Consider the following 22,863-nt stretch of genomic DNA (forward strand, 5'->3'; position numbering starts at 1 on the left):
TCAAATCTACTCTTCAGATGGTCTCTAAATTCAGGTGGGATATACTCAAGGTCGTATTTTGGCTCTCGTGGACTTGCTCTGATTTTCTTCAGTGTCAGCTTGAACTTGCATATGAGCAATTGATGGTCTGTTCCACAGTCAGCCCCCGGCCTTGTTCTGACTGATGATATTGAGCTTTTCCATCGTGTCTTTCCACAGATGTAGTCAATTTGATTTCTGTGTGCTCCACCTAGCGAGGTCCATGTGTATTGTCGCCATTTATGCTGGTGAAAGAAGGTATTTGCAACGAAGAAGTCATTGGTCTTGCAAAATTCTATCATTTGATCTCCGGCATTGTTTCTATCACCAAGGCCATATTTTCCAACTACTGATCCTTCTTCTTTGTTTCCAACTTTTGCATTCCAATCACCAGTAATTATCAATGCATCTTGATTGCATGTTCGATCAATTTCAGACTGCAGCAGCTAATAAAAATCTTGTATTTCTTCATCTTTGGCCCTAGCGGTTGGTGCGTAAATTTGAATAATAGTTGTATTAACTGGTCTTCCTTGTAGGCGTATGGATATCATCCTATTACTGACAGCGTTGTACTTCAGGATAGATCTTGAAATGTTCTTTTTGACAATGAATGCAACACCATTCCTCTTCGAGTTGTCATTCCCAGCATAGTAGACTATATGATTGTCCAATTCAAAATGGCCAATACCAGTCCATTTCAGCTCACTAATGCCTAAGATATCGATGTTTATGCATTCCATTTCATTTTTGACGTACCATATGATTCAGCAATTTCTTTACTAGATACATACCCCCAAAATTTGAAAACACAAACAGATACTTGTACACCAGTGTTCATTGTAATGCTTTTCACAATATCCAAAAGGTGGGAAGAGCTTGAATGTCCATCAACAGATCAGTGGATAAACAAAATGTGGTACATACATATGATGGATACAACTCACCCATAAAGAGAAATGAAGTTCTGATGTATGTTACAACATGGATGAATCTTGAAAACATCATATTGAATAAATAAATCAATCACAAAAGGATATTGTATGATCTCACTTCCATGAAATGTCTAGAATAGGCAAGTGTATAGAGACCTAAGTTATTGATAGTTACCAGGGGCAGGCAGGAGGGAGGGAGAAAGGGAGACTCCTTGCATGAAAGACCCTGAGCCTCTGTTAAGGGTGATGGAAAATCTGGAAACAGATAGTGGTGATGGGTGAACAACCAGATGAACATGAAGAATGTCACTGAACTGTACATTAAAAAATGCTGAAATGCGAATGTTTTGTTACATGTATATTTACCACTTTTTTTTAAAAAAGCAAAAATAAAAACAAACTCAAATTTAAAATGCAAATGACAGACTGGAAAAATTATACATAAGAGACAAAAAGTTGGTATCCTTACACAGAAGACTTTTGCAAACCAATAAAGAAATGGCAAAAAATAAAATAAAATAAATCCCACTTCAATAGAAAAATAGCAAGGAATGAGAAAAGGCAATTCTCAAAAGAAGAAACACATATGGCCAATTAACAGATGCAATACAGCCTTATTGAACACAGTGTGGAATACAAATTAAATATAATAAAATATGTAGGGGCAGGTCCATGATTTGTGAGGCCTAAAACTTACACAGTTTGGGAGCTGAGTCTCCAAAACTATGAATGCAAAATTAAGTACAAATGTCGACATTTGCTTAGGATGAGAAAAGAAATCACAACAAATTACAAATTTTTAAAAGCTGAAAAGGACCACAAATGTCACTAAGGTCAGTGAAAAATAACATCATAATTTTATTAATTGTTTAACACTCCTCTATTTTTCTACCTTTTCTAGCAACATACTCTTTTGTCTTTCTCCATTTGACAATAATTTTGTATTACCATTCCCTGTGGAAAGTATAGAAACATAATTCAGTATTCATCCTAGCATGGTTGATTCTTATATGTTTCTAAACTTAAATTCTTAAGTGTTTCTAAATATGTTTCAATTATTTATAGTTGGAACTCATAAAACATATGACTTCATATATAGAGTTGCTTGCTCTTTGTAACATTGTTACAGGTTTGTACCTACAGACAGAAATTCCGATACATTCTATTTCACATCACACCCATTGAAAGAGTAAAAAATGGATATGTGCATTTATAATTGTATACACAGCATTATTGAGTATATTCCTGAAGGAAGAGAATTGTTCTGACCAGGCACTGGTAAGAACTGAATCCTCCACTTACAACTGGATGATTACAAGACTATCCCGTAGGCTAGATTCTGACTCTGTACACTTCAAATCTTGCTTCCTAGCTAAACACTATCCAAACACTTCCCAAGGCCAATGCTATAGGATACATCCATATCATCATACAATTTTTGGCTCTGCACCTTTGTGTCATGAAGCACAATGCACCACAGGCGGGGCAGATTAGCCAGTGAGCAAGGTACGCCCAGGCTTACAGTAAGCAAGGTAGGCACGGCCCTACTTGTGCCTACTTACTAATCTGGAGTGGACAATCTCACATGGGTTTCACCATATCTTTCACTAGCATTATGTAATTTAGCAAATGCAAATCAAAAATGCAATGAGATACCATCTCACCCCAACATTACTGGCATTAATTAAAAAAAAAAAACAGAAAATAACAAATGTTGGAGAGGTTACAGGGAGATTGAAACTCCTATGCAAGCTGGTGGGAATGCAAAATGGTACAACCACTACAGAAAATGATATGGCACCTCCTTAAAAAGCTAGAAATAGAATACCATACAATCTAGCAATCCCAGTCCTAGGAATAAATCCTAGAGAAATAAGAGCCATCACACAAATAGACGTATGCACACCTATGTTCATTGCAGCATTATTTGAATAACAAAAAGATGGAAAAAACCTAAGTGTTTATCAATAGATGCATGGATAAACAAATGATGGTACATACACACAATGGAATACTACACAATGATAAAGAACAATGGTGAATCTGCAAAACATCTCATAACATGAATGAATCTTGGAGGGCATTATGCTGAGTGAAATAAGTCAATCACAGAAGGACAAATATTTAAGAGACCACTATTATAAAAACCCAAGGAAAGGTTTATACAAAGAAAAAAACAATCTTTGGCGGTTACAAGGGAGAGGAGGGGTGGGGAGAGGAAATCACTAGCTAGATAGTAGACAAGTGGTAACTTCGGTGAAGGGAAAGACAACACTCGACACAGGAATTCAGCACAACTCGACCAAGGCAAAGCCGTAGAAGCTTCCTAAACGCATCCAAACATAGTTATTACAGTTCTGTGCTGCTTATTGCTCAATGCTTGAAAACAGTTGTTTTACACACGTTTGTTTTTCTGGTTTTCTAGTTGTTTGCAGTGGGAGGACAATTTCCATGGCAGCTGACTTTCATGGATGAAAGTGGAAGTCTCTTTTTCCTATTCTCAATTTAAAAAATCCTCGGAGGGAACTGTGGCTCAGCTGACATCTGCTGGTCACACATGAAGCAGTCAAAGCAGTGAGGACATGCAAGAAAATGACCATCTCTAAAGTTGGAGTAGGAGCCCTGGTGGCTCACTGGTTAAGTGCTGGGTTGCTAACCAAAGGTCAGCCATTCAAACCCACTAGCCGCTCCACAGGAGAAAGATGTGGAAATCTACTTCCATAAGGATTTACACAGACTTGAAAATCCTATGGGACAGTTCTGCAGTAGTTAAACCTGGAATTCATTTATAGGTAAAGGTCCCCATGTGGGGCACACTTTAGGGGAAGGATGCAGCATGCAGTCAGCTTCTTGTCTTCTCCCACCACAGCATCTCCTCTGAGCACAATGTTCTGGCCTCATCCACCCCGCAAGATGGCTAAGAGAATTTTCTGACCTCTTCAGGGAGGGGCATGGGTGGAGGGGAGTGGGATAGGTAGGAGGGTTCTACTTCCTTGGTCTCGTCCTCATCTGGCTTTGGAGTTCTGTCTGCCTAATGGGTATTCCAAGGTGACTTTTTCCTGTGAGCTGTTTTATGGGTTCTTTGAAGACTCCTATCACAGGGGATGTTTCCTCTGCAGTCTCCTCATCGTGGGCTTTCTTCTGTCTAAAGCATGTGTGAGGACACGCGCACACACACGCACACACACACATGCCCATACCTTCTACTACATCTGAAGGTACATTTCCTGCCTGTTTCTGCCAAGGTCTGAGGTCACCGTGGTCCTGATAGGAAGCCTCTTGGGCAGGGTTCCTTTAAAGAAGGTTTCACCTTGGCTTTCTCCCGTGCCTCTCCTCTGAGACACTGAATTATGCATACCTAACAGGTCAACAAAGAGAAGAGGGCCCTGAGAGAGCTCCATGCAGGACCTAACCTAGTTAGGGGATGGGAAAGGCAGGGGCAAGCCAAGGAGACAGTGGACAAAGGTTTTCTAGGAATAACAGAATAATGTGTTTTGTGGGGCTGGAATTAGGGTGAGGTGAGGCGGGCACTCAGTGCAAAAATTTAAGGGCATGCCATAAAATCTAGCAATCAAGGCAAATAATATTGAAAGCAATATTTTAAAAAATGCATAAAATGTGTATATGGGGCACACATTTTTTCCTTTTGTCTAAGACTCCACTATGGCTCAGCAGGGCTCTGGTGGTAGGCAAAGGCAACTTCCAGCTCTACTTCTAGCCAGATTCTATCCTGGAGCCGCTTCCGCAGAGAAATGCTGGCGCAGCCCCTCAGGAAAGAATTTCCGTAGGAAGTAGCCTTTCAGTTGAGCCTTGAAGAAGGTGAAGTACTTGACCCAAACCAATGCAGAAGGTGAGGAATGGAGTGTATAAACAGGAGAAGGAACAGCACGTACATAAACCCAAATGCCTCAGATAAGAAGAGCTAGAGGGTATTTAGGGGATGGTAGTGGTGATAAGGGAACCCTGGTACCACAGTGCTTAAGATCTATGTCTGCTAACCAAACGTTCGGCAGTTCAAATCCACCAGGCGCTCCTTGGAAACCATATGGGGCAGTTCTACTCTGTCCTATAGGGTCTGGATTCCACCGCAACGGGTTTGGTTTGGTGAGTGGCGATAAAGCACTCAGCTACTGACCTTTGCTAACAAGGTCGGAGGTTCAAACCCCCTAGCCGCGCACCCACCAGCCTCCATCTTCTACCGTAATGATTAGTCTAGGAACCACTACACGGCAATTCTGCTGTGTCCTATAGCCTCGCTGTGAGTCCGAATTCACTCCACGGCACACAACGACAACAGTAGCGATGAGGTTGTAATCAGGGGCCCAGTCATGCAAGGGCTCTAGAATTGTAAATAGAAGAGACACAGGCCCAGGTTTGCTTCTTATGCAGATAACGCAGTGTGGAGGCCGGATTGGAAGAGTCAGTTGCGGCTACAGGAGGCAAACGCCATGTCCGAGTGAGGGATGACACTATCCCAAGCAGAACAGGTGTAGACGGATTCCCAGGGGCTGTGTTCAGGCCTCAGATCCTCCCTGTAATACTGAGGGTGGGCGGCACCCGAGTCTCTGCCCTGCCAACTGGGCCACGCAGGGCTTCAATTGCACGGCCGCTGCACCACGGAGGGCGCGCCCGAATTCAGCAGCGGCCAGAGCGCGCGGGCGGGGCGGGTCCCGCTAGTGCCCTGACCGCCTCGCCGCCCAATCGCCGCGGGCCCGCGGAGCCCCGGGGGGCTGGGGCGGCCGCCGCGCCGCCGGAACGTGCCGCGGCTGCGCCGACGCGCGAGCGCCGGGCAGGGCGGCGGGTGCGCTCAGTCTGGCGGCAGCGGCCGTGCGGGGACGGACGTGCCGGGAGCGCAGCAGCAGCCCGAGCCGCCCGCAGCCCAGCCGTGCCGTGGTGCCCGGGCCGCGCCCGCCCGACTGCCCGCCATGGTGTCATGGATCATCTCCAGGCTGGTGGTGTAAGTGGCCTTCTTCCCCTCGGGTCTCCTCTCCCTCCTCCTCCTCCGCCCCCGTCCCCGGGCTGCGCGCCCCTGCAGCGCCCGGCCCAGACCGCTCTAGCTATTAATACCCGGCGGCCGCTAAATTTAGCAGGTACAGTAGCTGCCGAGGACGCCTGCAAGCGGGTGGCACAGGACGCGGGCGTGTCCTGGGGGCGCCCCCACCGCAGGCGGCAGCTCGCGGGGGCCGGGCCGGGGCGCCGGAGACCGGCGGGCGGGGCCGGGAGGGCTGGGGCGCATGGGGGTCCGCTGGGGGCTGCGTCTTGCCGCGCCCCGGCCGCTTTGTTCCCGGTTAGTCGCGTTTGCAGAGGCCCCGAATGGGCGCGCCGCGGGGACACGCGCCTCTCTCCTTTGGGAGAAATGCAGGGGTCACGGTCGCCGCGCCCCGCCGACACGCTTTTGTCAGGTGAAAATGACAGACAGATCCCAGGCAAGCCAGAGGGCGCTGCCTAGAGGGGTCAGTGCGGAGACGGGTGGAGGGAGAGCAGAGGCTCCTAATGGGGCTGAAAAATACTCCTTTTTAGTTTTCTCAGATTGACAGCAGGAAAGGCAGATGGGATATTGGAGGACTTGTATGAATCTTGGAGTAGACACCTCGCTGTTTCCTTTTCGCTGGGGGTTTCAGGGAGACGGCCAGGCATCCCCAGGAATGCTCGGGAAATATCCAAGTGACAAACGGTGGTGACACCTCCCAAGCCTTGCAGGGGAGCGCAGAGTCATCTGGGGTGAGGCCTGTATGAAGTCACCGGGGATGGGCATGAGGGGCGTTCTTTCTGTTTCAAGGCTCCGGGACCGGTAGACATTTGAAGAGCTTCTTCCCTCGTGGATTTATTCCTTTTTGGAGATAGATGTGGCTATCCCTTTCCTCTCCTTGCCTAGCCGTTCTCGCCTGGGTCAGGACAGACTTTCTTTCCTACTACTCGGGGGAGCTGGGGCTAAAGTTGGACTGGGGAGCCTGGTGGTGAAGAGGTGGGGTAGAGGCACATCTCAGGCTTTTTCTTTGTCTGAAAAAGGGGGGTTTGGGACTCGGGTTGATTGTGCACCATCATGCCCCATGTTTGGGAACATCTCCCATCTCCTACCCTTTCCAGAGAAGCAGTCAGGGGCAGCCTTCTGACGCCACCCTCAGCATTGTCTCCTGTCCACCATTCTGGTCCTCCCTCCCAAAGCCAGAGTCTCTTTGCCTCTCAGCCCACAAGTCATTCTGTGCAGGCTTCTCTACAGCTGTTGCAGGCTGCTGCACTTTACCTTGAGGTGGCATGTTAAATATTAGAAGATTTCTGCTGGTAGAGCTGGCATGAATAATACAGGGAAGCAGCTGGCATGCCTTGCCCCACCTCACCCTGGCTCCTGCCTTGACCAAAGCCAGTCCTGCCTTCAGAGTGGCATCATTTTCTCTCCTGGAGTAGCGCTGTGGAGTAATGCTGTGATCTCCATATTTGCTCTTGTTCCTGGAGGGCCCGCAGGGTGGGGCCGAGAGTTTAGCTGGTCTGACTGAAGGGCTTGCTCTCTATAGGTCCTACTGGGCTGAAGCTGGAGCACTGGGGAGTGAGGGCCTCTGGTCCAGGGCCCTGGGACCATCATTATTTTTATTAGATACTCCCCTTCTATACAAGGCAGCTGAGGGGGCCAGGAGGAGAGGCATACATTTGGGAGGGGTCTCAGGGACTTGCTGTTACTTCTAAAACAGCACCCTTCCCAGAACTGGCTTCAGAGAACTTAAATGACCGTCAGAATTGTCCAATAGGCCAGTCCAGGAATCTCTACCCCAAGAGAGAGTTTGTGGGATTTGGGGTTGTTATTTCTACTGTCAACTCTAAAAGGTCAGGGATACTACCTGTCACCAAGCCCCTGATTTCCTATAGAAACCCAACATGGGTGTGTCAATTATGAATTATTAAAACCATTTTTAATAGGCAGTGACTGTTTCACATAAGCAGTATCTCTTCATTATAGGAAAATTAGAAAATGTAGATAAACAGACTGAAAATCATCCACACTGTCATCATACAGAGATAACTAATGATCGTTTTAGGGTATGGTCTTCGAGACATTTCCCCTTTCATATATATTCACATGCATTTATATTTAAAATTCAAGGAAGTTAATTGATTCGGACCAATATTCCACATACCTAGAGGAGCATCTTGGCAAGGATGGGGAATACCAGGTTTGGAGTCAGAAAACCCTCCGTCCACACCCTAGTTCTGCTTCTTTTCAACAGATGCCAGCTAACCATTCTTGTAGCCTAATTCACCTTGTGTTGCTGTTGCAAGGATTTCAGTGACATACAATATGTGAATTACCACGCACCATGCGGAGCATTAGGTCAGTGCCGATTTCCTCCTTCTGCCCCCCCCCTCACCCACTGGAATGCTTTATGAGAGGGTCTACGAGCTTTGGAAGAGCCTCTCTGACTTAATCTACTCCTGTGGTTTTCAAACTGGGTTCCTGAGGTCCATCCAGGCTGAGTGGGTAGGGTCTGGGCTCCTTAGCCTTCATGCAACATGAGCAGCTCCCCCTTTTGTTTGTTTATATTTTGGGGTTCTTGATAAAGTACAACTTGGAAAATGTATGGGTTTTACTGCTATTTAAAACCACTGGTCTTCGGAAACCATATATCTGACAAGAACCTAATAACCAAAATATATATAAAACTTTGACAACTTAATAACAATAAATAAGTAACCCAGCCATAAAATGGACAATAGACATTTCACCAAATAGGACATTCAAATGGCCACCGAATCAGGAAGAGATGCTCAGCGTCATTAGCGATCAGAGAAATGCAGATCAAAACCACAGTGATATACCATTTCATTCCCACTAGGATGACTAAGACAAAAAAAAAAAAAAAACAGAAAATAACATTTTGGCAAGGATGTGGGAAAATTGGAACCCTTACCCATTGCTGATGGGAATGCAAACTGGTGCAGCCATTGTGGAAAAAAGTGCGGTGGTTCCTCAAAAAATAAAAATAGAGCTACCATATGACCCAGCAATTCCACTCCTAGGTATATACCCAAAAGACTTGAGAGCAGAGACTCAGAGACTTGTATACCAGTGTTTATTGCAGCACTATTCACAATAGCGAAAAGGTGGAAACAGCCTAAATGCCCATCAACAGATGAATGGATAAACAAAATGTGGTACATACATACAATGGGATACTACTCAGGCAGCAGCAGAAATGAAGTCTTAATACAAGCTACAGTAGGAATGGAGCTTGAAGACATTATGCTGAGTGAAATAAGTCAATCACAAAAGAATAAATACTGTATGACCTCACTCATATAAAAAGACAAGAAAAGGACATACAGAGAGCAGAGTTTATTAGTGGTTACCAGGAGCAGGATCAGGGGGAGGGGGAGTTAGTGGAGATGGAAATACACATTTATTAAGGGTAGGCTTGCACAGCCGATTAGTGTAATTGCTGTCAGTAAGTTGTACAGCTGTAAAAGTTGAATTTGCCAACTTTGTGTGATAGACATATTTACAACAACGACAAAAAAAAAAAAAAAAGGGAGTAGCTACTGAGGCTGCTTATGTACAGCCAAAATCCTCATGGAATTCGGTTCCTTGCTTTGGAGGTTTAGGTTCATGGTTTCATGGGACATCCCAGTTAATTGGCCTAATAACATGTTCAGTGCTTCTGTTCTACCTCTTAGTTCCTTACGTAGTGCCTGGGGTCTTAAAAGCTTATAAGCAGCCATCCAAGGCACAGTTGGTCTCTATTCACCTGGAGCAGCAGAGGAAGAAGGAATATCAGGAACAGAAGGAAGACAGGGAATGTGTGGCTAATTGCCCCCATGAATAACTGCCTCTTTTGTTATGAGACCAGGAGAACTAGATGGTGCCTGGCTATTACTGGGCATTTTGATAAAAGATTCTGTAGAAGAATCCTGATCAAAAGAGGGAAGATCCCAAACAGAATTTCAAATTCTTATGGCCTCCAGGCTTCCTGAAACCATGAAAGTTGGATGAACCCCTGAAACTGTTGCCCTGAGATAGTCTTTAAACCTTAAATCAAAACTATCCCCTGAGGTCTTCTTAAAACCAAGCAATAGTTAAGTTTAACTAGTAAAAAATGTCTGCCTTGAACCTTATGCTCTTTTAAGAACTATCTGTATAGGATCAAACTGACAACAACAACTGGAGAGATTAGACAGGAACCTTAGAGGGCAGTGAGTTTACGTTAACGAGGGGGGAACAACTCAGAAAAGAGGAGGAGAATGGTTGCACAACTCAAAGAATGTCATCAGTGTCACTAATGTTTACATGTAGAAACTGTTGAATTGGTGTATGTTTTGCTGTGTATATTCTCAACAATGGCAACAAAATAAAATAAAATACTAGTGAAGAATAAAGACAGCTTGTTATAGTTGGAAAAACAAAACACTGATGTAGTCCTCCTCTCTCACTTGTAAAACTGCAGAGAGAATGTGCCTTGCCTGGGAATGCGAGATGAGCTGGTGAAAAAAACCACGCTCTGGATTTTTAGTCTAATGCCCACTCCACCTCTCTGCCTGTCCCTGACAGTTGTCCCCAATTTATCTTTCAGGCTGCCTGGTATGGTATTCTATGATTTTATCCACAAGTCCTGTTTCCTGTAAGCAGTCCTTTCATGGTTTTGTAAGCCTCAAAGAACATTTACAAAAGATATCACTATGTTCTAAGGATGGGGAGGGTGAGTCTTCCTGTCTTTGTGGTACCAGCCATCCCACCAGAGGCGTCCAGACAAATTCATGGTGTTCAGTGACAGCCAGTTGACGCTTACGGATGTCTTTGCTGCTACTGGCTGTATCTTGAAGACGTGATCCTGGCTTCTTTCCGTCTGCAGCACCTCATGCTGCAAGGCTCCCAAGGCCCCTTTTTGAAGCACCAGGCACCTGAAGGCACTAGTAAAGGTTGGTTGCGTTGAAGTCGCTCAGTGACTCTGGGAGTAAGCAGGGAAGGTCGCTGATGCAGTTTTCTGGGGATGGAGGTTAGTGGGCGTCATAACAGGCCCGTGCCCACTGGGCAAAGCTCTTGGAGTGAGGACTAGTTTAAGATGCTTTTTTCTTGCCAGCCATCTTCCTTCTAAATCCATTGGCTCAGCCTAGGAAGAATTAAGGAAGAGATACTCAGCCAGCAGCATGGCTGGCACTGTAAGAACCTGGTTGATACCTGCTAAGGACATGGGGCTCACTGGGGACTTGCCTGCTCGCTCCTTTACATTTTTTTTTTTTCTTTGCAAACAACTCAAAGTCTAGGCATGAGTGAATTTCAGATTTGGGAGAGCGTGTTCATTTGTTGGAGGAGTGGTTGGTCTGTGACTTCTTGGGAGAATACACCATCTTGAAACATTGATTCCAAGGAGCGGGCGTTGCCTCATTGTCCCTGGACAGGATTTTGGCCAACACCCAGAATATTGACTGAATAGATCCAGACCTTTCTACCACTTACAGGGTTAGTAGACCAAAATCCCAGTTCACTGCATGGGCAAAAGAGAGTTCTAATTCACCCACATTTTCTGAATAACAGATGGCTTGCAGAAAGTACTTCATTTCTGCATTGTACAGCTTTTAAAAAAAATGTTAGTTTTGTGAAAATAGAGTCTAATGATCAAGACGGAGTCTTGGTTTGATGGCTGAAGACCTGGCTAAGCCTTAGGAACATAATTTCGAGCTTGGAGTCTGTTTGTCCTAGATCAGGGATGTAAAAGCAGAGATTGGGAGACATGGCTTCTCCTCAAGATGTTCCCCAACTTTTGCAAGACAAATGGAAAACAAACAAACAAACGAAAATGCTAAAGCTTTAAACATAAGCTTACCTTTCTTTGGGGCCTGCTTTTAAAAATTGGAATGCAGAAAAAGGGCCTCGTTAATGGAGGGTTCAGGTTGGGTGAGGATTTATTTCCTGGCACTGTGGCCTGGCACACAGTAAACCAAAACCAAACCAGTTGCCGTAGAGTTGATTTTGACTCACGGTGACCCTGTGTCTGCAGAGTAGAACTGCACTCCATAGGGTTTTCAAGGCTGTGACCTTTCAGAAGCAGATTGCCAGACCTTTCTTCCAAGGCACCTCTGGATGGATTTGAACTGCCAACCTTTTGGTTGGTAGTAGAGCACTTAACCACTGCACCACCCAGGGACACAGAAGACACTGAGTAAAAGTTTCAGTGGAATTGTGAGAGGAAAGATGTTGGGCTGGAAGTCAGTGAACTTGGGTACTAGTGCTGGCACCCATCTGTCCCACTCTTGGAGGCCTGAAAGTAGCTGGCACCACTTTCTCGCCCTGGGGCCCCAGCTTCCCGTCCGTGAGACAAGGGAGTTGGCCACCATCACTCCTGAGGTCCTAAGAGTCCAAGAGTCAGTGTTCCTTTATGCCCATCTTCCTCCTTCCTCCCAAGCTGCCTGCAGACACCATGTTTATTTATAAACAGGAGGAGTATCCTCAAGGAAGTGAAAAATACCAGCTTAGGTTTCACTGCTGTTCAGCTGCCCTGTTTCTTTATTAATCCTGCCTGCCTGCTGGGAAGCAGCTTTCCTGTGCTTTGCCCACTGTGTCTTATTTGAGGTTAGCTGACAAATGAAGGCCTCACCTGGTTATTACTGAGTCAGTCCACCCTTCCCTCTGAAGTGAGCTGTCTTCTTCCAAGAGGGTATTGGGAGGGAGGGAGGAAGAACCCTGGGAAGAATGAAAGAAGAGAATCAAGCTGTCTTTAGCCACCTAGTGAGGGTGTCACTTTTTGCTGTGTATGCGGGTGTGTGTGTGTGTGTGTGTGTTTTCCAAGGGAGTTCAAGAGACTGGAGGGGAGAGGAGACTGGACAGTTGCGGTAGTCACAGCACTGGCCCCCGTGAGACTTCATGGCCAGAGATGAGCCACACATACGCCTGACGGGTTACCAGGATTCTTGCTATTTGTGGGCATTTTCCCAAGAGCCGGTAAGAGCTGAGGAGGTTTGCGTTTGGGCCACAGGGTATTTTCTCTCTTTCCTGGGCCTTGGGAAGAGACGGCCTTCTCTCTTGGATTGGAAGATGGTTGGAAAAAAGGAGAGTTATATACATATTGTTTGCTCTGAACTTTCAGGTCTCATCTGTCCACACACAAACACGTTGTTTTCCCTTTTGGGCTTTTTAACTGAACCCAAGGGCTTTCCTGGAAATACAGGAGAAAAAAGGGAAATACAAACAAAGGAGCAAATATTTGGCACACAGTGGGGGTGTCTGAAGGAATCCTTATAGGTAATTTGGTATACACCTTCAAACATGGCATGTGCATCTATACTGGGCATGCAAGTGAGTGTCTTCTCTTAGCCTGTTCTGGTTGGTGCGAGGCTCCCTGCGGCGCTGCGTGGAGGAGGAGTGTGGGCTCAGTGAGGGAGGAGCGCTATGAGTGACACATGCATTGGGGATGGTAACGGGGGCTCCTGGGTTGGTTCAGTCTTTGCTCTTCCAGATCAGAGAAGGTCTGTCTGTGCAGCTCAGAGTTTTGCCTGCTTCCCTACATTAGCAAACAGAGAACCTCTGTACCTGAGTGAATATCCACCAGAGACCTGGTACTGCAGCCCCCTCGTGACATTCTGCCCCCACCAGGCTTCTTGGCCAAAAATGCCTTTTGTTGCCACCACGGGAGCTGTCCAGCTGTAGTTGATTCTGACTCATAGTGACCCTGTAGGACAGAGTAGAACTGCCCCATACGGTTTCCAAGGCACACCTGGTAGATTCAAACTGCTGACCTTTTGGTAAACAGCCGTAGCACTTCACCACGACACCACCAGGGTTTCCACCTAGTGGCTTTTTAATCCTTCCTCTCTTTACTCTTAGGACGACACGCAGAAGCCATGTTCTTCCTTTACTCTTCGGACTACCACATAAATGCCGTGTTCTTCCTTTGTCCTTTGCCTTCCACCAGGCACAGCTGAGTTCAGGTCCACCTTAGGCATTCTATTGGGCACTTAATGTGTACTCACTCTTTCTACCTCCTTTTGGGGGACTATGGAGGATACTTTGGGCTACAAAAAAAGTTTCCCGTTCCTTCCTGGTAACATACCCATCTTACTTCCCTTCCCTCAGCAATTGGATTGGGCGTGTGACCCAGGCCTCAGCACTCTTTTCCTGGGCGTTGTGTGGCCCAGAGGCGGGCATGTGACCCCAGCCAAGCCACCAAGTCCTTCCCCAGTGTTTCTTGTTTGGCACCTGGGGGAGAATATCCTTGCTGGCAGAGCCCAGAGCTGGAAGGATGTGAGGGTGAGGCCGCTGGTGGCTAAACCCCCTGGCACACGGAGAAATTCTGTAGGCAGAAGGGGAGAACACAGCAAAGCAGAGATAAAGCTGAGATGTCAGCAGAAAGACAAAGAAGCTGGCACAAGGGATCTTGATTCTAGTTACTCAGGCCCCGGTTCCTGCGGCACCTCAGATGCCACAAGCTGCCTCTTATCCTGGAGGGAAAACTTTGAGTGGTTTTTAATGGTAATTAAATATTTATTATAGTGATGCAGTGGTCAGGATAGACTAGGTTACGCTGCAGTGACAACTCTAGATCCCAGTGGCTTGAAACAACACAGACTTATTTCTCACTTCATGCTACCTGTTCAGTATGGGTTGGCAGGGGCACTTAACTCACCGTAATTACTCAGATGCCCAGACCAATGAGTCTCCTTTGTCTTAAGGCGCTTTCACTGCAACACAAAACATCAGGATTCACGGAGGCAGGGAAAAAAAGGGAGAATCACGCTCAGGCTCTTAAGTACCTCTGCCTGGAAGTGACGCATGTCACTTCTGCTCACATTCCATTGGCCAAAGCAAATCACATGCGTGGCTGATGCATTCAGGTGGGTGGAGAACTACCATCCTGCTAAACATCCACCTAACGAAACCATATATGTTGAATGAATGAATCCTAGCCAGTTGCGCAAACCTAAAAATGTCTTTTTGGCTAAAGTTGTTATGAGATTTTTTTAATCTTGGAATCAGGAGAATCCTAACACTGTCCCTCAACCTCTTTAGTTTAGAAATGTCTTTCTTGCTCCACTTTTATCCCCTCACCTTTTTTCTCTTTGTGAGTCAAAACAAAGGGCTTGATTTTGAAGAGAAACTAGCAGTTGTACAGGACTGATGCTGTTCCCTGGCTAAAAGCCTTAAGGTGCCCCCTGATCTCCATGTCCTTCCCCGTGTTTGTCTCCATCCACCTTCCTCCAGGAAGCCTCCCTTGTCTCCCTTAGCCGAAGAAAAGTTTCTGTCCTCTGAGTCCCCAGAGTGGCATTTGATGGTTTGCCGCTTTGTACCTTGTGATACAGTGGTTTGTGTATTTACTCCCCATAAAGCCACGTCTGTTTCTTCCTTGTATCCCTCACAGCTCTTCATGTGTGGTGGGTGCCCAGTGAGTGTGTGTTGGATCATGGATGAGTCAGGACCTCAGTAGTCAGAGCGTGGTTTACGTACCAGCAGCACTGGGAGCTAGTTAGGAATGCAGAATCTCAGGCCTACCCAAGCCCTAGTCAGTCTGCATTGTAACAAGATTTCCATAAAGCTAGAGTAGTGCTAAGTTAGGAGATGGGGTACCATCATCTCATCTCTGAAATTAAAAGAAATTGACTTGCCTAAGGCTCCCATTATTGGCTATAAAACACGGATTCAATCTGAAGTCACCCATGTGTGCTAGACTGGCTTGTCCTTTCCGGTTTTGAGAGGGCCCAACCCAGCTTTTTATAAGTTCTGAATGGCATAACCCAGTGCCCTGAACCATGAACATTTTACAACTGGATTGCCTAAATTTGATCACTGCGTAAAATTTAGTTTTGTCACAATTGGGGGCTAGACTGCCAAGACAATGCCTGTCAGATGAAGTGCTGAGCTGAGCCAACCATGCTACTCCCCGTCCAACCATGAATCTCACCTCTTGGTCCAACCCAAAACCATGGCTTGCCTGAACCAATTAAAAACCCTCCTGGCTGGTTTCCTTGCTTCCACTCCTGCACCTCCAGCAATTTATTTAAAATACAAGTTAGGTCATATATTTCCCCTGTTTTTAAAAAAACTGTCCAAAGATGTCCTATCACACTAAGAATAAAATTCAAGCTCCATACCATTCTCAACAAGACTCAGCAAGGTCTGGCCCCCGTCCTCTGCCCTGACCTAACCTTGTACATGCTTCCCTCACTCTTTCCGGCTCCAGTCTCCTCACTATTCCTGGAAGCCACAAGCTCATTCCCACCCCAGGGCCTTTGCACTTGCTGTTCCTTCTGCCTGGAACACACATCTCCCAGACCTTCCATGGCCCTCTCCTCTCCCTCCTTTCACTTAAGTCTCTGCTAACATGTCTCCTCTGTAGGAAAGGCCTTTGCTGACCACCTTCGCCAAAATACACCTCTCCCAGCACTCTTTGTTCTCTTCTTACTTCCTCCAATTATGCTTTTATTTCATTTGTTTACTTGTTTATGGTCCATCTCTCCACCAGGGTTTGATCGGTATGACTTTTGAGACTTTATCTTGTTCATAGCTGTTTCCCAGTGCCTAGAGTGCTTCTAAACACCTCGTAGGTGTTCAAAAAAATATTTGCTGAATGAGTGAGGACTCTCTTAGTCATCTAGTGCTGCTATAACAGACGTACCACAGTAGAGGGCTTTAACACAGAGAAGTTTATTCTCTCACAGTCCAGTAGGCTAGAAGTCCAAATTCAGGGTGCCAGCTCTCTCTCTGTGTCAGCTCTGGAGGAAGGTCCTTGTCATCAGTCCTCCCTTGGTCTGGGAACATCTCAGCACAGGAACCTCAGGTCCAAAGGACGCATTCTGCTCCCGGCGCTGCTTTCTTGTTGGTATGAGGTCCCCAAATCTCTGGTTGCTTCCCTTTCATCTCTTGAAAGATAAAAGGTGGTTCAGGCCACACCGCAGGGGAACTCCCTTTACATTGGATCAGGGACGTCACCTGGTAAGGTTAACAATCTCACCCTAATCCTTTTAACATAAAATTACAATCACAAAATGGAGGACAGCCACAGAATTTTGGGAATCATGGCCTAACCAAGTTGATACACACATTTTGGGGGGACATAATTCGATCCATGACAATGACTTAGTATTCCCTTTGGGGTTAGAAGATCATTTTTAAACCCTAGGTTTATTGAAACTTGACTTGTGACTATGGCAAATAACTTAATTTCTCTGAACGTCAGTTTTCTCATCTGTAAAATGAAAGACTTGATTTTGGTTTCTGACAATGTAATAGCCTGGAAACCCTCCCATAACCAAACACCTAAAAATTTTGGGCAAAATATAGCAGAGCTCCCCTTAAAAGCATAGCTGAACTTTAAGAAAGTAAGAGGATTTTCCAGGAGACAAAACACAGAGGAAATTATTATTTTTTTTAATTTATTTTGCCTTAAATTAAAGTTTACAAATCAAGTTAGTCTCTCATACAAAAACTTATACACACCTTGCTATGTTCCCCTAGCTGCTCTCCCCCTAATAAGACAGCACACTCCTCCTCTCCACCCTGTATTCCCCGTGTCCGTTCAACTAGCTCCAGTCCCCTTCTGGCTTCTCATCTCACCTCCAGACAGGAGTTGCCCACATAGTCTCATGTGTCTACTTGAGCCAAGAAGCTCACTCCTCACCAGTACCATTTTTTGTCTTATAGTCCAGTCCAATCCCTGTCTGAAGAGTTGGCTTCAGGAGTGGTTCCAGTCTTGGGCTAACAGAGCATCCGGGGACCATGACCTCTGGGGTCCCTCCAGCCTCACTTAGACCGTTAAGTCTGGTCTTTTTACGAGAATTTGAGATCTGCACCCCACTGTTCTCCTGCTCCACCAGGGATTCACTTGTGTTCCCTTTCAGGGCAGTCATAGGTGGTAGCTGGGCACCATGTACTTCGTCCGGTCTCAGTCTGATGGAGTCTCTGGTTTTTGTGGCCCTTTCTGTCTCTTGGGGTCATCTTTACATTCTCTCTTTGGTGTTCTTCATTCTTCTTTGCTCCAGGTGAGTTGAGACCAATTGATGCATCTTAGATGGCTTCTTGCTAGTGTTGAAGACCCTAGACACCACTCACCAAAGTGGGATGCAGAACGTTTTCTTAATACATTTTCTTATGCCACTTGACCTAGATGTCCCCTGAAACTATGGTCTGCAGACCCCCATCCCTGCTACTCTGGCCTTTGAAGTATTCGATTGTATTCAGGAAGCTTCTTTGCTTTTGGTTTAGTCCAGTCGTGCTGACTTTGCCTATATCGTGTGTTGTCTTTCCCTTCACCTAAAATAGTTCTTGCCTACTATCTAATTAGTGAATACTCCCTCCCTCCCTCCCCACCCTCATAACCATCAAAGAATTTTTTCTCCTATGTTTAAACTTTTTCTTGAGTTCTTGTAATAGTGGTCTCATACAGTATTTGCCCTTTGCAGCTGACTAATTTCACTTAGCATAAAGCCTTCCAGATTCCTCCATGTTATGAGATGTTTCACGGATTCATCATTGTTCTTAATCGTTGCATAATATTCCATTATGTGAATATTCCATAATTTATTTATCCATTCATCTGTTGATGAGCACCTTGGTTGCTTCCATCTTTTTGCTGTTCTAAACAGTGCCGCATTGAACATGGGCGTGCATATTATCTGTTTGTGTGAAGGTTCTTATTTCTCTAGGATATATTCCAAGGAGTGGGGTTGCTGGATCGTATGGTAGTTCTATTTCTAGTTTTTTATGGAAGTGCCAAATTGATTTCCAAAGTGGTTGGACCATTTTACATTCCCACCAGCAGTGTATAAGTGTTCCAGTCAGAGAGAATTATTTTGCAAGGGTGTCAGCAGTACTATAGCAGCTGCATAACAGATCACCCTGAAATTTAGCTTCAAACAACGGCCATTTTATTATCATCTCCCAGGGCTTTGTGGGTCAGGAATTTGGACAGGACACAGCTGAGAAGACTCTTCTCTATTCTGTGTCTGAGTCACCTGAGATGATGCAAATGGCCAGCCACTGGCTGGGCATCTTGTTTTTTCATGTGGTCCCAGAACCTCTCCGTGTGGTCTTTCCCCGTGGCTTCTCCAGCATGAAGGCCTCTGGGTAGTCAAATTTGTGTGGCAGCTCAGGGCTCCAAGAGTCAGTGTTCCAAGAAGCCTACATAGAAGCTGCAAGACTTTTTTATGACCTAGTCTAGAAGTCCCAGGACAATATTTCTGTTGCATTCTATTGGTCAAGCCATCACTAAGGCCATCCTAGATTTAAGGGGCGAGGGATTGGACTCACCTCTTAATGAGATGGATAGCAAATCATTTGTAGCCATCTTTAATATTCCAAGCTAGGATGTTGGCCTAGCTTGGTTTTAATATCTACATAGAGAAAGGAGGGGCTGAACATTTGCCTAATAAGCTGAGACCTTGAAGGGCTATAGTGCAGTGTAGTCCTGAGTAAAAGGATGGACCACAAGTATACGGAGATGACAGTGAAACTTGTCTGTCTTGTCCTGGGTTCTTGGTAGGGGCAAAATCTTCCCTGACAGCTCAAGACCATTCATGAACCTGTCTTCCGTGGTTTTGGGATTCAAATGTACGTGTCCTGCATGTTCTGAGTACCCCAAACTGAAACATCAACATAAGGTCCTGGTCACAACAGCTTAAAGGTAGAAATGGCTCAAATGTCCATCAACACATGAATGGATAAACAGATTGTAGTACATCCATACAACGGAATATTATCCAGCCATGGAAAGGATTGAAGTGCTGATTCATGCTACAAGGCAGATGAACCTCAAAAATATTGTGCTAAGTGAAAGAAGTCAGACACAAAAACTCATGTATTGTATGATTCCACTTACACAAAATGTCCAGAACAGGTAAATCCGTAGAGATAGAACCAGACTGGTGGTTGCCAGGGTCTGGGGAAGGCGAATGGGAAGTAACTGCTAATGGCTGTGGTGTTTTCTTCTGGAGTGACGGACATGTTTTGGAAGTTGTTAAAGGTGATGGTTGCACAACATTACGAATGTACTAGATGCCACAGAATTTTTTACTTTAAAATGGTTAATTTTATGTCGTGTGAAATTTTCCCTAATTAAAAAAAAAAATCCAGAGTCGTGCCAGGATATGTGAGGTTACCCCTGGAGCATCTGCCAGAAATTATTACAGACTCTCTAAGGGCCAACACTGTAAGCAGCAGGATTAGCCCTCCAATAATAAATAAACAAGTGTGTATACTATATAATAGAACTATCAGTGAGAGACCTCAGAATAAGTCTCTTAAAAATGAAAAAGAAATAAAGAATTCAAAACATAAGAAAACAGCATATTCTGTGGGGGGAGGGCCAGTAATAGGCTGATTTGAAAAAGAAGCACTTCTAAAAATAAAATATTGAAATTAAAAACCCAATGGATAGGTTAAAATGTTGAGGGTTTGAACACTGATGGGATGCATGATGGAGCTAGAAGGGATCTTAGGGTGATCTCACGCTCTTGTTTGACATACAAGGAAATGGGTACCGGAGGGTTAGATGACTGGTTCATCAAGATTACTTGCCCGATTGCCTAGGCTGAGAGTTGAGCCCAGGCAGGTCTCCAGGTTCCCCGAAAGTATTTTAATGTGAGAGATAGAGGAGATTTATTTTATGTAGCTAGAGGATTGGGCTAGGACCAATGGGTGGCTAGGAGACAAATTTTTGGCTTGATAGAAGGAAAAAATTTCTAGTAATTGGTGCTAATAGTGGACTGGACTGCCTTGTAAGGCAGTGAACTCTCAAATTCCAACCCGAAAATTCTATGATTTTAAACTTTCCCCTTATAGTGGTAGATGAAAAGAGATGAGAGTTATTGGAAAGATTCTCTTTGCAGTAGGTAGGACTTCCACCCTTGCTCAAAATTGATTGATTGGTTGATTCATTCATAGATTCACTGACCATTTATTGACTCTTTGCTTTGTGCCAGGCACTATGTTGAACACCAGGGATATAAAGATGAATGAATCCCGATTCCATCTTTGAGAAGTTTGTGAGGTCATGTAGCCAGTCAGTGGGAAAACTGGGACTTAATCCAAGTGTCCTGCCTGGCCAGCACTCTTTCCAGTGGGTGGGTGTTCTGTGGGTGTGTGTGAATGACTTTTCTAGCTTTGGTAGGAATTTTAGGGAGGAGTCCTTCCAGAAGGGAAAAGTGGCGCATCTGACACATGAAGGTATTAAACCACTGCTGCATCTCCCTGCCTGGGGGATACCGTGGTAGCCAATGCTGGGAGAGAAGAGATAGTGGAGGAAAGTGCGTGCTGAGTGGAAAGCGATCTAAGACAAAGAGATGAGTGAAGGTGAGCATCTTAGCCACTGTATTAGTTTCATCGTGCCACTGTAATAACCACAAACAGTGACTTCAGACAACAAAAATGGCAGCCAAAAGTCCAAAGTGAGTTTTATAGGGCTAAAATGAAGGTATTGAAAGGGCTAGTTTCTTCTGGAAGCTCCAGGGGAGAATCTGTTCTTGCCTCTTCCAGTTTCTGGTAGCTGCCGACATTCCTTGGCTTGTGGCTGCATCACTCCAGTCTGTGCTTATGCAGTCACATTGCCTATCCCCCTTCTGTCATCAAAATCCCGTGTCTCCTTCTTATAAGGACATTTGTGATTACATTTAAGGCCCACTTGGATTAATCCAGATAATCTCCCCATCTCAAACTCCTTAACTTAATCAACTCCCTTTTCCGTGTAAAGTAACATTCACAGTTTCCAGGGATCACGACCTGGATATCTTTGGAGATCATTATTCAGACTACCACACTCATGGCTGCAGGCCCTGCTGCCGCTAAACTGAGGCGAGTCCGTCCAAGAACATCCTACAGAAAGGGCAATGCAGAGCTGTTTTAGAACAGAACACTCTGGTGTCCTAACACCTTATTTTGTCTCCATTTCTGGGCTCTGCTTAATTTGTAAAAATTAATTATTGGTTATATAGAACAAACTCTTTACAAAGAAATGGTTAAGGTATGATGAATAATAATACAATGAATACTCACTCGTTACACTGTGTAAGAAATAGAACATGTCCTTCACTGTGTGAATATACTACAATTTACTTGTCCATTGAGCTGTTGACAGACATTTGGGTTGTTTCTAGATTTTTCTTTTTTGCTCATAGAAAGATTGCTGCAATGAACATTTCTGTGCATGTCTCCTGGTACACTTGTGCACAAGTTTCTTTAGGGATGGAACTGCTGAGGCACAGGGTATATACATCTTCCACTTGACTAAATAACATAAATTAAGTTTCCATAGATGTGTGGGTCTGTTTCTGGGTCCTTTATTCTGTTTCCTAGACCAGTTTGTCTGACTCTGCACAGTACCACACTGCCTTAATTACCATGGCATGAAAATTCTTGATATCTGGCATGGAAAGTTCCCCTCACCTTGTTCTTCATAAATTTCTTTCCAGAATGGCTTTCCTTCAGCAGTATAGACGATTCCATTTGTACTGCATCTTTACCGTCACTTGATATCATCAGACTTTGAAATGTTTGCCAGTCTGGCGAGTATAGAATGGAATCTCATTATGGTTTTAAATTGCATTTTCCTGAATACTAATGAGATTGAGCATCTTTTCATATGTTTATTGGCCATTCTTGTTCTGTCTTCTGTGAAGTGTCTGTTTGAGTCATGCCAGTTTTTCTCTCATCCTTATCTTACTGATTTGTGCGTGTTCTTTAAATGTTCTGGACGCCAACCCTCTGTTGCTTCCGTGTTACAGATGTCTTCTTCCAGCGTGTGCTTTATCTTTTCGTGTTCTCATGCTGTATTTTAAGGCAGTGGATTTATCAATGTTTTCCTTTTCAGCTTATGCTTTTTGTGTCTTAAGAAAGCCTTTCCTACTCAGGACCATGAAGATATTATCTACTATAGCTCCTAGGGGTTTCATAGTTTTGCCATTCAGATTTAATTTCTTAATCCTTCTTGAGTTCATTTTTGCATATGAG

The 22,863-nt window shown here is 45.0% G+C and overlaps 1 protein-coding gene across 1 annotated transcript in view; it reads left to right on the forward strand.

Moving 5' to 3' along the window:
- Positions 1-5,775: 5,775 nt before the first annotated feature.
- Positions 5,776-22,863, forward strand: part of REEP1 (receptor accessory protein 1) — a 125,209-nt gene continuing 108,121 nt past the window's right edge. The window contains exon 1 of the mRNA XM_049856767.1: positions 5,776-5,907. Within this exon, the coding sequence (XP_049712724.1) occupies positions 5,876-5,907 (32 nt within the window). The 5' untranslated portion in view covers positions 5,776-5,875. The remainder of the gene's footprint in view (positions 5,908-22,863) is intronic.

This window comes from Elephas maximus, chromosome 17 (genome assembly GCF_024166365.1).
Source record: "Elephas maximus indicus isolate mEleMax1 chromosome 17, mEleMax1 primary haplotype, whole genome shotgun sequence".
Taxonomy (NCBI): domain Eukaryota; kingdom Metazoa; phylum Chordata; class Mammalia; order Proboscidea; family Elephantidae; genus Elephas; species Elephas maximus.